The sequence below is a fragment of the Stegastes partitus genome, unplaced genomic scaffold (assembly GCF_000690725.1).
Source record: "Stegastes partitus isolate 25-593 unplaced genomic scaffold, Stegastes_partitus-1.0.2 Scaffold674, whole genome shotgun sequence".
Classification (NCBI taxonomy): Eukaryota; Metazoa; Chordata; class Actinopteri; family Pomacentridae; genus Stegastes; species Stegastes partitus.
This window is the reverse complement of record NW_007578405.1, coordinates 145,515-160,239: the sequence shown is the minus strand read 5'-3', so window position 1 is coordinate 160,239 and position 14,725 is coordinate 145,515. Positions and strand designations below refer to the sequence as shown.

The 14,725-nt window shown below is 39.8% G+C and overlaps 1 protein-coding gene across 1 annotated transcript; it reads right to left on the bottom strand.

Annotated features, from left to right (window-relative positions):
* On the bottom strand, nucleotides 1-14,725 carry stam2 (signal transducing adaptor molecule (SH3 domain and ITAM motif) 2). The gene is made up of 14 exons (XM_008290450.1): nucleotides 14,576-14,725; nucleotides 12,638-12,722; nucleotides 11,984-12,059; nucleotides 11,012-11,107; nucleotides 10,577-10,723; nucleotides 8,191-8,257; nucleotides 7,657-7,855; nucleotides 6,417-6,511; nucleotides 6,158-6,240; nucleotides 5,979-6,066; nucleotides 5,795-5,849; nucleotides 5,418-5,565; nucleotides 3,537-3,703; nucleotides 1-2,673 (listed from the first exon to the last, which is right to left on the bottom strand). The coding sequence occupies exons 1-14, from the start codon at nucleotides 14,613-14,615 to the stop codon at nucleotides 2,484-2,486; spliced, it is 1,536 nt and encodes a 511-aa protein (XP_008288672.1). The 5' UTR covers nucleotides 14,616-14,725; the 3' UTR covers nucleotides 1-2,483.

Genomic DNA, 14,725 nt, shown 5'->3' with positions numbered 1-14,725 from the left:
TTAATACAGGTCATTTTTTTTATTTCAAAGAATATTTATAAGTTTGCTCTGTTACAAAAGCAGCTTTAAAATCCTGGATAAAAGGAACTTTTGCTGGAATATTTTAAATATACAGAATTATACATATCCAGAGGATTCTGAGACATTAGTTACTCACCAAAGTTGTGTCTATGTCATTCTTTGTTTTTTCTACAGAAAAACAAGGCATTCAGTGGTAAATAAATGTTTACAAAGCTAAGGTGCAATGCCAAAGTCACTGACAAATCCAGGTATTTTACATCTAATATACAATGCATTTAACACGAGGTGCTCAACGGAAACACAGACAGCTCTGGCTAGAATTAGAACTATGGAGTTACTGCAACAGGACTGTAGGTTCTATGAGAGCTACCTCAATCGTAACTGAAGAAAAACAACAGTAGGTTCAAAACATGATGTCTCGCTTCTCCTTCTTCATTTTTAAACAACTAAAGATTTACTAAATTTTTGTTCCATTTACATTTTACCAAGACAATTAAAGTAAAAGCAGAAGCAACGTATGAATAATAATTACACATTTCCTCCGACCATGTAAATTACACATGTATAATGTCTCAATATATATAAATCAAGGTACAGGCAAAGTCATTGACGAGATTTGAAATTTGAAAGTATACAGACATGAAACATCTCAGTATTGTGCATTTGCATAAAACATGGAATCCTAACAGGTTTCCACTAAATGGAAGAGACCCCACACATGAAGAGAGGCAGAAAGGTACTGATGCCATAATCATGAGGAGATGCAGCATTTTGTCAGATTAATAACAAGCACACAAAGAGATTTCATCCAAAAGTCTGATGATCCTTCCAAAATCAGTGTATTTCTTTTTTAACGATGATGATTTTATATGTAAGTCCACAAACGCACAACACACATAGACATGTAAAAAAAAAAAAACACGTGCACACAAACACACGGACAATTTACTTAAATATCTCGAATGCAACCACAGAATGCATTACAAGGCAGTGGGTTTATGGGAATGAAGAAATCTAGGAACCATTTACACTTGTATAACTGTTGACATACATATGTGATGGCTGAAAAATAGAGTTTGTACTTCAGACATTCTGCTCGAGACACTGATCAGCTACAGTGATGGATGCTGGTGAGGAAAAAAAACAGAGCTTCTACCTTCTGATTAACTACACACTTTGTCCTGAAAGGAGCACCTGCAGCGTGTCCCACAGATTTAATAAGTGCTGACTTTGCAGAAAGATGAGCTCTCACGTCAATCCAGAGTGTTTCAGCACAAAAGGAAACAAAGAGATGGTCCAAATAAAACCGTACCGGTCTTCAGATGAATTCACCAAGGGGTGTTAAAAACAGGATGGTAATTACAAACTAAAAGACGACAACACCGAAGCCATTACTGCAGATAAACTTGAAACGTCCATTTAGGTATGGAATAAGGTTCATTTCACGCTAGCTCGTCGTGCAAAGGTAATGGCCATTCATGAGCATTTCCACCGCCCACTTTACAACATGCAACTGTTGTTTTCAATCGTATCTGCTCTGGACAGCACTGTCGGCCTGCAGGCTGTCAAAAGCAGACACGTTTCAGCTGTAATATGCACTCATCTATCTCATACGTCTGAGAGGAAAGATATGCTTCAGTTTTGATTACTCACGCAACGGCACTTGCAGAGCTGCAAGGAGTGTTTTAGTCTATTTTATTCCACTTTGCACATGTAATTACACTGATCTTGTCTTGTGCTCTAAGCGCTGCCAGAATACTTGAAGTGCACAGCAGTGTTGTGGCTGAACGCATCAAATACAGACAAGTGACAGAAGACTGCAGCTGCTGCTTTCGCTACATGACCAGTGTAGACAAGGTTGTGTGAATAGAGGGAAAATAAGCTTCTTTTTTTTTTTTTTTTCTTTTTCAAATGTATCTACACTAAGACAATCTAACCCTCTTTATTAACCTCAGAATAGGAGATATTGTGTGAATTCTTTAAAGGAGGCCAGCACTGTGTGGGAGTGGCATTGTGCTGAACTATGGATTGCAAACTTCTCATTTCCATACATCAGACAATCGCTGCTCATTACACGGTGCTGTACTGGTGGTTAAAGCCCAACTCTTCTTTTGTGTTTGACCTGTGACAGGTTTGCTTTCAGTCAGCCATAGAAACCGAGCTCAAGGACAAAAGAAAACCTCCGCCTGGCACCATGTTAAGCCTCACATACAGTAGCTGAGTCCTGACTCAAAAGCACAGCAGACCTGCGTTACATACACGCCTCAGTTATTTCAACTTTCCTGGGGTGTGTTCAGTCCGGCTTGACAGGCACAGTAAAGCCAAAGGTGTTATCCTAAAGCAACCTCTCTCACTCTCTCGCTCACTCACACACATACACACAAAATAAGCCAAATGAACACACAGCTAACAACTGAAATATCTCAAGTATGTATTCCTCTCAGGTCCGCTGTCAGTCCGTTTTACAGCAGAGGCTGCTGATAATACGTTGCCTGCTGCTGCTGGGGAGCCTGGTGAGGCGGAGCAGCTACAGGATAGGACACGGGAGGCATGCTGGAGTTGTGATAGGCCGACATATCCATGGCCACGCCCGCCTGGGGTGGGTAAGGAGCTCCGGCAGCTTGGTTCATGTACTGAGCGTTCATACCGCTGCTGTTGAGGAAATACAGATGTGACATTTAGTACCAACAACACATACGGAACCTAAGTGTCATAAAGATTGTGAGCTGAGCAGTTCCTCAACTGAATTCTCATTTAGTGAAATCCTTTTGTGGTGACATAATAACATCTTGTTGTCACTGACAAAATTCTGCTTTCAAAAAGGACGATTTAAAGATAACTGTTGTTAAACTCCTAAATGTTCTTGTTTTTCTTGTGACAAGTTATCCTCTGATGTAATGGAAAAATGTACATTTGTATATTGTATACCTCCAGATTTCCACTTATATTTATATTTTTAGGACGTACTGTTTTTAACTTATGTTCATCTTGAATTTTTTCCATTTCTTAGACTTTAAATGGGAACAAATGTAACATGAACAATTTCCCCATGGCGATCAATAAAGTATTTCTGATTCTGTAAAGGCTGAACAACAATTTCAAATGTTTACACACATTTGCCATAATTTCTATCGACTGTTTTAATAAAATCTTATAAAATTACAAAATATATATATATGACTGTTATTACCACTACTCCACCTGTCCTGCTAACTATTTAAAATTGAAAACAAATCGCTTGTTAATACCTAGAACGTATACACCGCACTTGGAAGTTACAAACAGGCACAATACTGTAAATTGCAGCCAAAAGGTGCATCTACTAAATACTAACTTAGGTAAATATTTATGCAATCACTAACTTCATGTTTTATATTTGTCATTAAAAATCTTGTTTTAAAAAAAAAGCCAGATTATATTGACCATAATTCAATGTTGAAAAGCAATAAAAGGGGAAAAAATTTCCAAGTCTGCTGATTTTCTGCTGCGACAGCCTCACAGTTCTGCTTTCTTACCTCATGTAGGGCGGCTGAACAGCTTGGGTGTTGGGTGGTGCGGAGACGTTGGGGGGTAGTGAGTGCAGCGGTCCGGGCTGGTCGCTGGGCAGAGTGTAGGGCTGTGCAGGGGGACCCTGGGGCATCGCTGGAGGCATGTAAGGTGCAGCAGCTGGTCCGAGGTAGCCCTGAGCAGAGCAGGAGATCAGGAGAGAAACAAGCCAGCTTTAATAAGTGCTGGGAACATGACTGATCATACGGTTGTTCTTCACTGAATGGATGAAGAAAGGATGTTAACAGCCAACTCATTACTCAGAATCAAGAGTGAAAAATAGCTTGACGGCTCCAACTGACCTCCTGAAGAAGTCGCCGTGGTGTTTTGAGGAAAATATAAAAACACAGCATATACAGTATATACACAACACAGCAATTATCTGAAGAGAACCAGTTGGGAAAGTATTTAAGTACAAATAACAGCACAAAACTACAAAATTACAGTTTCTTTCCACTTCTTCCAAAAGTTCATATCTTTTCTGGCCCAGGTTAAACCTAGAGACATAGTTCCAACAGAGAAATCCACAAGTACAAGTTCAACCTCCAGAAAAAGCCTTTTTGCTCTGAGTCAGACACAGAACTCAACATATAAAATATTAACGCTGTTCCGGTCAATCCGGTGGTGTTGCGACATTATTTTTCACACATTTAAAAGGTTCAGAGCAGAGTAGCTGAGGCAGAAGTTATGAAAAAAAAACATTATTTTAGAATCAGATTTGATTTTTGTAATATCTAATGCTTATGTGAACTACAACTTTGTAACTGCAGGTGCAAAAACAACCTGGTAGTGAGTTTTACTGTGTGCTGCAAAAAAAATCTGAAGGGCGAGTAATAGGTTGAGCAGCACGCTGATGTGGGCCTGCCCACTGAAGTGGACAGTTTTTCTAAATCTTCAGGGAGAGACAGTGACATCAATCATCACAAAGAAAACAGCCACTGCCAAGAAAACTCCGGCATTTACACACTCTCCAGGGGCAGAAAAAAGGCTGACTGAATGTCAAGCTGTAAGGACGAGCCTAAGAAGCAAAAACAACTGTTATACTGCCCAAATCTAACACTAGTGAAAAACTACAGTAAGCATATTTGTGTTGCTACTACAAATGCTTTTCTCCTATATTGGTCCTTTGTTAGTGTATTTAGTGCTGAAAGTCAATTATAAAATTGCACAAGGTGCTGTTAAGTGGCCACACTGGTCATTAAAACACACACTGTCAAAATAAACCTCTTCTTTCAATACAGAAAATCTTCGACTGAACTGTGAACCAACCTCTGACTGAATCCATCATTAAATTATGTATGACTTCACTCTGCTTTCTATTGATTGAGCACATGTGACAGGACAGAGAAGATGGAGCTGCAGCACACCAACAAGAACAGCAAATTATTAGATTTAAAGTTATTCAAGCAAATCTGAATTCTATATATATATTTAGCTTTTTGCTGTTCTGATAAGGACCTTAGAAGAACACTTACCAAAGAGCAGCGTCATTACATCGAGCTATATTTGTCTTGCAAATGAAAAAGCTGTTCAAACCAAAATCGTCACAACACTGTCCTGAATCAACCCTTGTCCTTCCTAATTTATGAATAATGTGAGTGCAGACTGTATTGTTCACCTCAGGCAGTCACTGGAAAGTCAATCTCATAAGGCAGGGTTATGAAGCTGTAATTGAGTGTTTTGTCCTTATCATACGGCTATTACAGCTTTCTGTGATTGATGAGCTGACAGCCTTGTTGGTTTAATACCATTTGAGACAGAAAGTTAGGTAGCTCTAGATTTCTCTAAAAGGACATTCAGCCTAGATCATTTGGGCAGCATGCAGGACAACTTGAGTGCATTTTTCTGACCTGCATGGCCACAGCAGAGCCGGCCGGTGCGTACTGCGACTGCATCTTGGAGTAGGCCGAGTAGAACGGAGCCTCATTCATGAGTTTGTTGTAAAGCTCCAGGGCCTCTAAAACCTTGACATTCAACTCTGACAACTCTGAGTGATTCCTGCAACACAGAGACAGACATCTGTTGAACATATTAAATATAGAATCTTTTCTATTTGTAGAAATTTCTGAGATAGCCGAGGTTCAATTATTGCTGTTTATATATCGAACATCATAGTACAGGGAAGGGTCTTGCCTGAATTACTGTGGTGTTTTTTGACTAAATCTTAAACTACACTGCTTTTTATAATCCTGATTATCATAAAGAGGTCATATAGTTAACACGTTACCTGTCAATCTCCTGCAGCTTCTCGTCTATCATTGGGTTCATCTGCTCACATGCACCTGTTCAGTCAGATATTGACAGATGGGGAGGAAAACACAAACAGAGTCAGGCAACAAAAGTGTGGCTCAGACCGACTGCATTTGTCACCAACAGTGTGACTACATTTACACCAGCATTAGAGTTTATACCCTCCAGCTGGATCAGCTCCGCGGAGTCGGGAGCCGGATCTGCAGGATCTGCATTCTGCAGCAGTGCCAGTGTTCTGTCCATCTTCCCCTGCAGAAAGGAGAGAGCAGACCTGGGTTGGCAACCTGACTGAGAGGTGATGTGGGTCTGTAAATGAGTGTGTGCAGAGGAAAGGTCGTACCTCATCAATGAAGACAGGCTCGGGCTCAGCTTTGGTTTCCAGGCTTGTCTCTTCAGGACTAGCTGTCTTCTCGACATAAGCCACTGTGGAGGAAAAAGTTCAGTCGAATTAAAAGTTCTCAAGCAAGTTGTTCCAGTGAAATCAAATAGCTTTAGCAGAGAGGCTGGTATGCTTTCTAAAGTTACAAAACAGGATATATTGAGTGTGTGCAGCTGAAGGGGCAACAACATTAACTTTCAGTCTGAATGAAAATGCAAACCTGGCTCTGGCTCTGCATTCAGATTGGTTGTGACAAAGTTGGAGGGGAAAAGCCCAACTCCTCTGTGGTTCTCTCCTTTCCACCAGTTTGGATCACTGTAAACAAAAGCATAAAATATGAATAAATATCAATCCCCGAGCTTCTGAGAATTAGCTCATTTATACTAAGCTTCTCACTAAGGCTCCAAACAGTCAAAGTCATTTGCTGAACGCATACAATCTCATACGAGCCACCTTGGTATAGAAAACTAATGTTTTCATTTGGCTCGCTCACTGCACAGGGTGGAGGCCTCTCTTCTGATAAAATGTACCAACACAGGGCTAAGCAATATTATCATTCAACCACCAAAGTTCATATACAGAGACTCTGCACACATCTTTAAATTGTAAACAAATGAATACCACCCTGAAACTCTAAATGCAAACAAACAAGAGCCGGACAAATGTTAGCAAGCATGACTACATGGCAACATTTCCAGCTATTTTATTCCAGCAGTTTTAGTGCTAAACTTTACATGTTTGCATAGAATCATGGCTCTGATTGCTGGAGCTAATGGAATAAGGAGACCTAACAGGTTAACAGGATAATGAACCTTTTCCATATAATTTTGGAATAGGAGCTTTTTTTGCCACAGAAACAACTTGTCGTGTCGCCTCATCAACACCATATTTTTTGTCATTTGGAATAGTTTTCAAGCTCCATCTGCATGCATATTTTTTGAAACATTTCTAATATATTTGACGCAACATCAGTGTTTTTCTATGTACGGACAAATCTGTGAGTAATGTTTTTTTTTGTTTTTTTTAAATGTATGAAACACTTAAATCATTACTTTACACTGTGTTATTTACTGAGAGCACAATGATACCAGAATGGACAGTGGAAACCAAAATTAATAACCCACTGAGGGGGCAATATACTATCACTTGCGCTTCCTAACTGGACAGATCAATATGCCAGAAGTTTGTGCAAAACTAATACTTCTCTATCAGTTGAACCTCTCATGAAAGAATCTGTGTTATACCGCTGATATGTGCAATGTTGTAATTTAAACATCCAGAGGAATTTAGTCAATCGAAACTAGTATTTATGCATATTTTCTGTTTGTCTGGATTTTTCTAATGACATTTTTTAAATGTTTGCACAGTCCTCGTTGCTGCTGTAACACTGCAAATTTCCCCATTGTAGGATTAATGACAGCTTATTGTATTGTATGACTGGGTGAGTTATGAAACATTACCTGTCATCCAAAACGAGAATAACTTCTCCAGTTTTGAAGGTCAGCTCGTTGTCTTCGGCTGCTTCGAAGTCGTACAGCGCACGCACCTTACGGACCTCCTGCACTACGCCGCCATTCGTGTAGCCCGGGGGGTCAGAAGCCACAGCCAGGGGTCGCGTCTCCGCCTGCTGCTTCTGCTCCTGCAAGGACAGCTCGATGGCTGGAGAGAGGTAAAAGGTTTGGATGGAAAACAGAGAGAACAGAAGAAATGTGGAAATGAGAAGAGGAGGCTTGTCAAATATCCAGCACATATGGGCCTGGCACAGACATTGGATTCGTCTTTGTTATTTTCAGAACACACAGCTCGAGTGCTTAAAGGCAGCAAAATCACCTTTTGAAGCACACAAAATCTAGCTGGCAATCAATTTAAACTGTTCTTCCACTTAGAAAGAGATGTATTTCTATCAGAATGTAGTATGTAACGTATGTATGTGATGTAGAAAACGATAACTTGAACAAGACTGTGCAGAGCTGAATGATGGCACCTAACTTTACCTTTGGCCAGGTCATCATCATCTGATGGTTTGCTTGCTGCAGGTGTGCTGGCCTTTGTGGTGGACCCCTGTAGTGAGAATAGACAGATAAGGTCACAACTGTGTGTGTGTGTGTGTGTATGTGTAAGAGACTGAGTTAAAGTGTAGCACAAAGACTACAGATGAAAACTGATTTCCGGTGACGGTCATGCCACCTGCAGCTCATGCTGGGTACCACACGCTGTTCAGAAATGTGTCTTGAGCCTTCAAACGCCAACACTCCACAGAGCTGCCTCATTAACAGCTCTCTAACAGGGCACTGAGGTCAAAGTGGTAAACAAAAGTCAACCGGATGTTGTTGCCTGTGCTAAACAACAACAATTCATTACATCTGTATATTCACAGCTGGCAAATTCATGCTCATGCTGTCTGTCGGTGAAACAGAAATGATTACACCGTGTAAATCATCCAGTAGCAGAATCACAAGGTTTTAGATGCCAAATGTAATCCTCTGAGAATTCTTTCTCTTCTGGATTCAACTTAGCAACCAGCAGACCGTTCCTAATAGATTGAGTTTATCCAAAACTGCCACTGATAATTGTAGCCTGCGAGGACTTTAACCAGTAGACAGTGTCACAAGAAAACCAGGTGAACAACAGGGAATGGAAAATCAGTTTTATATGGCTTGATAGTGTGTAGCTGAACCCAAACAGGGAATAAATGCCTGCATCCTGTCTAAGAGCTGACATTTAAGTTCAGAGCGAATGATAGTAAAGGTAAATACTGCCACAGCTTGAGTCACACAACCTGCTGCTGTTTGCTCATCAGCTGATAGAGATTAAATGTCATACCTGCTGCCTCGTGTGCCACCTGCTCTCCATTGAAGCAGGTTTCCTACACCCTCCCACAACATAATATACAGCAACAACGCAACGACGAGAAAGCAAATAAAACGTAATTGATTTCCCCACGAAAGCCACGATGCTGTTTGATAATCCATATTGTGCGGTGTCAGTTTATAACAGGTTGAAATGGGTCAAATTGTGTATTGTGGCCTACATTTGTGTCCGATATTGTAAATCACTTGTCCAGATTGTTATATAACTACTTACACCTTGTGAGATATACATGTAAAATCAGGTCAGTGATAAATCTTATCTCTACAACGCCAATAACATTCATCAGTGATACAGTTGTAGGTCAGCTGCTTTACGACAACCTGAGAGCAAAGTCCACTTCAGCTTGTGGCACCAATAACGTTGTTGCATAACAAATGACACAGGCCTCAAGTAATAGACGAGAAACCAGACAACAGCTTTGTGTTCTACAAAGATAGTTCCTGGGACACACACATACACAAGTCCACAGAATTATACGAAATATGTGAAGAGGAAATTCCACCGTGAGATCCTGCCATATAAACTCAGACAGACGAGCTCCACCCAAGTCAAACCCCCACACTGGCAACACACTGGTCCGCACTGAAACCACAGTCATAATGACATCCCTCATACTGGACAAAAACATCCCACACACACACACATATTTTGTTATTGTGGTCCACTGACATACTGGAATTAGGATAAGAAAGCCAACAAAACAAAGGAGAGTGAAAAGTGCAGTGATAGCCGATAATACTATAAAATGTGCATAATCCAACATTTAAGTGTTAGGATCCAAGTGAATGGGAAAAAAAAAAAGCTGCTAAATCTGGCTGTAGATGAGATGTTTTCCACGTAACCAGCCACTCTGGCAAGCAAAGTGTTTGTTCCTGTCTGTAAAATAAAAGCTGGCTGGCATCCGACTGAAAGTGGCAGACACAATAAGTTTTTTGAGGAGGTGGACTAACAGGAAAGGCTTACAGTTATGACTAATTTGCTTCACCAAGTTAGTCTTCAGTAGAGGCTTATCATGCTGTGGTTGGAAATTATGTCCCAATTTCTCTGCAAACAAGTGAGATATCTTGTAAACTGGGTTCTCTAAGGCTACGAGGGTTAAACATGGAACCTGATCTGCTTTACTGCTGTGTAACCTTCAGTGAATTTTTGAAAATAATACATGTTTCAGAGTGACATGGTTGATTTCCTCAGAAAATGAGTCAGGGAAATCAATGAGCTAAGAAATTGAGCTATATTGTGTCATGAGGTTGAAAGAAAAACTTGGGTTTCAATCTATTTGTCCATTGGCTGGCCTAATGTTAATTACATAAACTGATATTTAGAAACTGTGATTTTACTATCGTCTTTCAAGTTTTAAGTATGTTTGCGTGGTAAGACTACATGATGAATGATGGCCTGCATATAAAGAAATTGGACATAAAAACTCAATTACCACACTCATAAAGGCAAAATAGTGTTTGATTTGCACCTTGCTTTGTGTATCATTGCTAAATCATGACCTTAACATACCTGCGAGGACGCGGAGGGGAAGGTGACCCCTTCCTCTTTCAAAGACTTGATAGTGGCACCGACCAGACTGAGCTGTGGATCCTTCTGGAAGTCTTCTGCCCACTCCACCATCAGAGCTTTTAGTTTTTCAGACACCTTTGGATGGGCCTACAGAGGAGATGCAAACAAACAGCTGTGTTGCTCCTTCTTTTGTTTTTTTTTTTTTAAATGCCATAATAAGGCTATAATGGCTCCCCAACAACAAGGGCTCTAATTGGGTTTAAGGAGTTGACGGCCGTGAGAACTATTTATGATTTTATCTGTGCTGTTTGTGTTAATGGTGAAGTGTAAGGGAGCACATGGGTGGTTAAGAGTGCACAAAAGGTTTCAGACAGACTAAAAAAACAACAAAAAAAACCTTGGAAAAGTGAGGAAAAAACGGACAAGTTTACATACCTTGCTCAGCACACCTCGAACTTCACTGGCAAATTCTCTTGAGCAGATTTCCAAGTGGAATATTTTGCCACAGTTTGATACACAAGCACCCAGCAACTGCAGGAGAAGAAGTGGAAATTGTAGTCCAGCAAAAATAGGAGGTTCTGTCAATGTTTTCAATATTTCCCCCCACCACCACCACAACTCACATTGTTAAATTATTTAAAGCGCATATTAATAGCAGGTGAAGCTTTTATAATTATGAATGGTTTTTATAACAAAGGGGCTATAATTGCCAGAATGAGTGAATACAGACATCTAAAAATAGAGCAGCCCATGTGACAGTATTTGCTCATGATGACTCAGACAGAGAAATAGCTCTCACACTTCTCACTGGAGTTAAATCCCTCCAAGTATGAAATCCTCCACTTTCTAGCTTTAAAAATGGAAATATTACATCAGTTACAGCTTACCTGCAGCAACACTGCACTTCCTATACATTAATTTGACACAGGAGTTTGCCCCTTCATAAATCTCATGAACATAACGTTTTTTTTCTGTTCTAGGTTTTAAAACTTTAGATTTTAAAAGATTTTGAACAGCTGTTGCAGACAGATGGAGAAAAATACTCAGCACGTTTAGGATAACCCTGGTAGCACCTACTGCCATAGTCATTTCTATTTTGGGCAACATTGTTTGTAGGCAAACATGAACACATGTTCGGCTCTGACACAGCGATATTCTAAAGTCTTTGTTATCTTGATTCAGTTTTGAGCTGCTTTGCAAAACCCTGTAATTAGTCATTTGTTCTGTAATTGCATGCTTTTTAACTTAACAGTGTCCCATATACGAAGCATATCCAGCAAAAACTAAATAATATTGACTGGATCTTCAGTCCAAAGCCAGGGAGAATTTCTTCTTGTCTCAGTTACAAGTAACTATTTGATGACATTTTCATACATTTTAATTTGGAAGGTACAGTAAGAAACTCACATTGAGGGCCTGCATGGCGACATGAGGCACTTTGTGGTTGACTCTCTTCATGATGGCTCTCAAGCTGTCCTTTGGTCTGTAACAGAAGAAAACAGAATGGAATCAATTGCTACTCAAGTAATCAATAAACAAAAAACTGTTTCTGTGCACTGGAGATGCTCCTGGTGACATCTCAAAGTCTCACACAAATGTATTCTACTTCAGAAACCACTTCAATAACACTCAAATTGTGATGTGCTCGTGCTATCCATCCATCCATCATCTATACACCGCTTAATCCTCATTAGGGTCACGGGGGGGCTGGAGCCTATCCGAGCCGACTCAGGGGGAAGGCAGGAGACACCCTGGACAGGTCGCCAGTCCATCGCAGGGCCACACTTACAGACAGACAACCAAGCACATCCACATTCACACCTACGGACAATTTAGAATCACCAATTAACCTCAACATATTTTTGGACTGTGGGAGAAAGCCGGAAAACCCAGAGAGAACCCACGCTGCACGGGGAGAACATGCAAATTCTATGCAAAAAGATTCCTGTGTCCCCACTGGGACGTGAACCTTGTTGCTGTGAGGCAACGGTGCTAACCACCGAGCCACCTTGCAGCCCTGTGCTCGTACTCGTCGAAGGCAAAGCTTTTTTTCCAACTTACCCATTGGATGTTGTTCCGATCTTGTCGCAGATGTCCATAATTAGCCCCCAGTCATCTGTTGTGTTGTTTTCATTGGTTGCCTTCTCTGGAAACATGCAAAACATAGATATACTATATAGTGAGAACATATCTTCTGACATCAGGGTTGCTTTGTGTGCTTCAAACATTACAGACTCGTGGGAAGGCATGCCAGTCACACTGGGTGATATAGCAATGATTAGCTAGCGTTGAACTGTCACATTTCAGAACTGAATAATGTTATACCTGTAAGCTGAAAGTTGAAAAAAAAAATTGAAAGAGTCCTATATTCTATTTAATTTCAAAAGTCTTGTTGTTTTGTTATGTGAATTTGCAAAGTCCCCTCAGTGAACTGTTGAGGCCGTCCCTGTGTAAAGGTTGTAACTCATGATCTGGTTAGTTGGTGACAGGCTAAACAACAGTCACATTACTTCACTAAATGGCATGACATCCACTGTGTCAAATTACACATCTGTCTTTTTTGTCACTGAAAGTTTCTATTTGGTTATATGATATTTTATAAAAGAGTATTTATTTTAATGATGGTAATGGACATGATCTTCTTGTCATGTGACCCATCACTGCTTAGTAAGAAGTGAGCAGGAAATTACTCGTATGACCATTTTCAGTTCAGTGTCGCGATCCTCATGACTCAGTCAGTTAAGTGTAACAGTGCACTATTGTTTAGTTATATGAGAAGTGCAGTGTCGCAGGGACTGATAAAGTTGGTGACCTAGAAGTTTGCATTAAAATTTACATGAGATGAGTATCATAACAGACTATCTTGACAACACAAAAGACCAACATGGTACATCCCTGTCAATGTAATTCAGAAGATCAGGCAAATGAACTAACTAGTAAATTACTATCCTTTAATCTGCTTAATATGTATTTTCTCATTTAACTGTTTCATCACTAAAATGTCAACATCAACTTTTTTGTTTGATTGGATTACATTGAAAATTATTTCCACTGTAAATTAATTACATTAAAGAAGAAGGGATCTATTTCTTAATTTAGCCTATTTTTTCAATTAAAAAAAACAATTAACTAATCATCTAATTTGTCGGTTAACAAATGAATACAACACACTCCATAGATTAATCATTACCACTCTACTGTCTGACCAGCATTTCGAAACTTAGCACATTGACTCAGCTATTACAGCTATGACACACCAAACAGGAAAGCAAAATCAGAAATCCCCACAACTAACTGGAATTGTTTGGTACGTTTGCTTGAAAATTTATTTCAACTATTAATTACCAAAATAATCTCAGATGTATTTCCCATCAGCTAATCAATTAATGACGAATGAGCTCTGCTTATTTCATCTTAGTTTATTTAGGTGAAAACCAAAAACGTCAACCTTCCAGTCCACCGTAACACATACGTGGCTTTTATATACATATTATTGTTAGTTTTGTACTGTTCAATGTAACTGCAATGAACATTTTTGATTACTTAACGTTCATTTCATAACGTAGTCGATTAATTAACAAACATATAATCGATGTAAACACGTATAAAACCCTGCTATTACAACCTAAGAATAAACATTATAGTACTATATAGCCAGTCTGACCTGAAATGGGGTCAGCTTAGCTTGTAAATGACGTTATCCAGTGTGTTTACATGAATCAGACCCAAAGTTAGTTGCCAAGCAGTCGCTTACCTTGGCAAACAAACCTAAAGATAAACTTACTAAAAGTCACTGACAACCGGTGAGTTTGTCAACTACACATTCAGAAAGTGTCTGAGACGTGTGAATGTCGTTGTTAGAAATTCTGGCAGCGTCGAAATAACTTAGAGCGAATTGAAGAGCTCGTGCTAAGCTAGCGTTAGCTTCAAGTGTTGTTAGCTCTGTCGTTAGCTAGCTGTGACACACTGAAAAGGACAGAAAACCCGCATTTCACTTACCGACATCTTGGTCAAACGGATTTTGGGAAAATAAAGGCATCCTGACGACTTAAAAAAGAGCCAGACTATGTGAGAAAAGAAAGGTATGCGTGTTCTCCGGACTAAACCTAAACAAATACCTCTTCCTTGTCCATTAAACTCGCACCAGTT

Bases quoted from the DNA above. Each gene is read 5' to 3' on its own strand.
- stam2 (XM_008290450.1), bottom strand. From the start codon at position 14,615: ATGCCTTTATTTTCCCAAAATCCGTTTGACCAAGATGTCG. The intron at 11,108-11,983 runs GTGAGTTTCTTA...CTTCTCCTGCAG, and splicing joins TCGCCATGCAGGCCCTCAAT to TTGCTGGGTGCTTGTGTATC. The intron at 5,566-5,794 runs GTAACGTGTTAA...TCTGTGTTGCAG, and splicing joins AAGCTGCAGGAGATTGACAG to GAATCACTCAGAGTTGTCAG.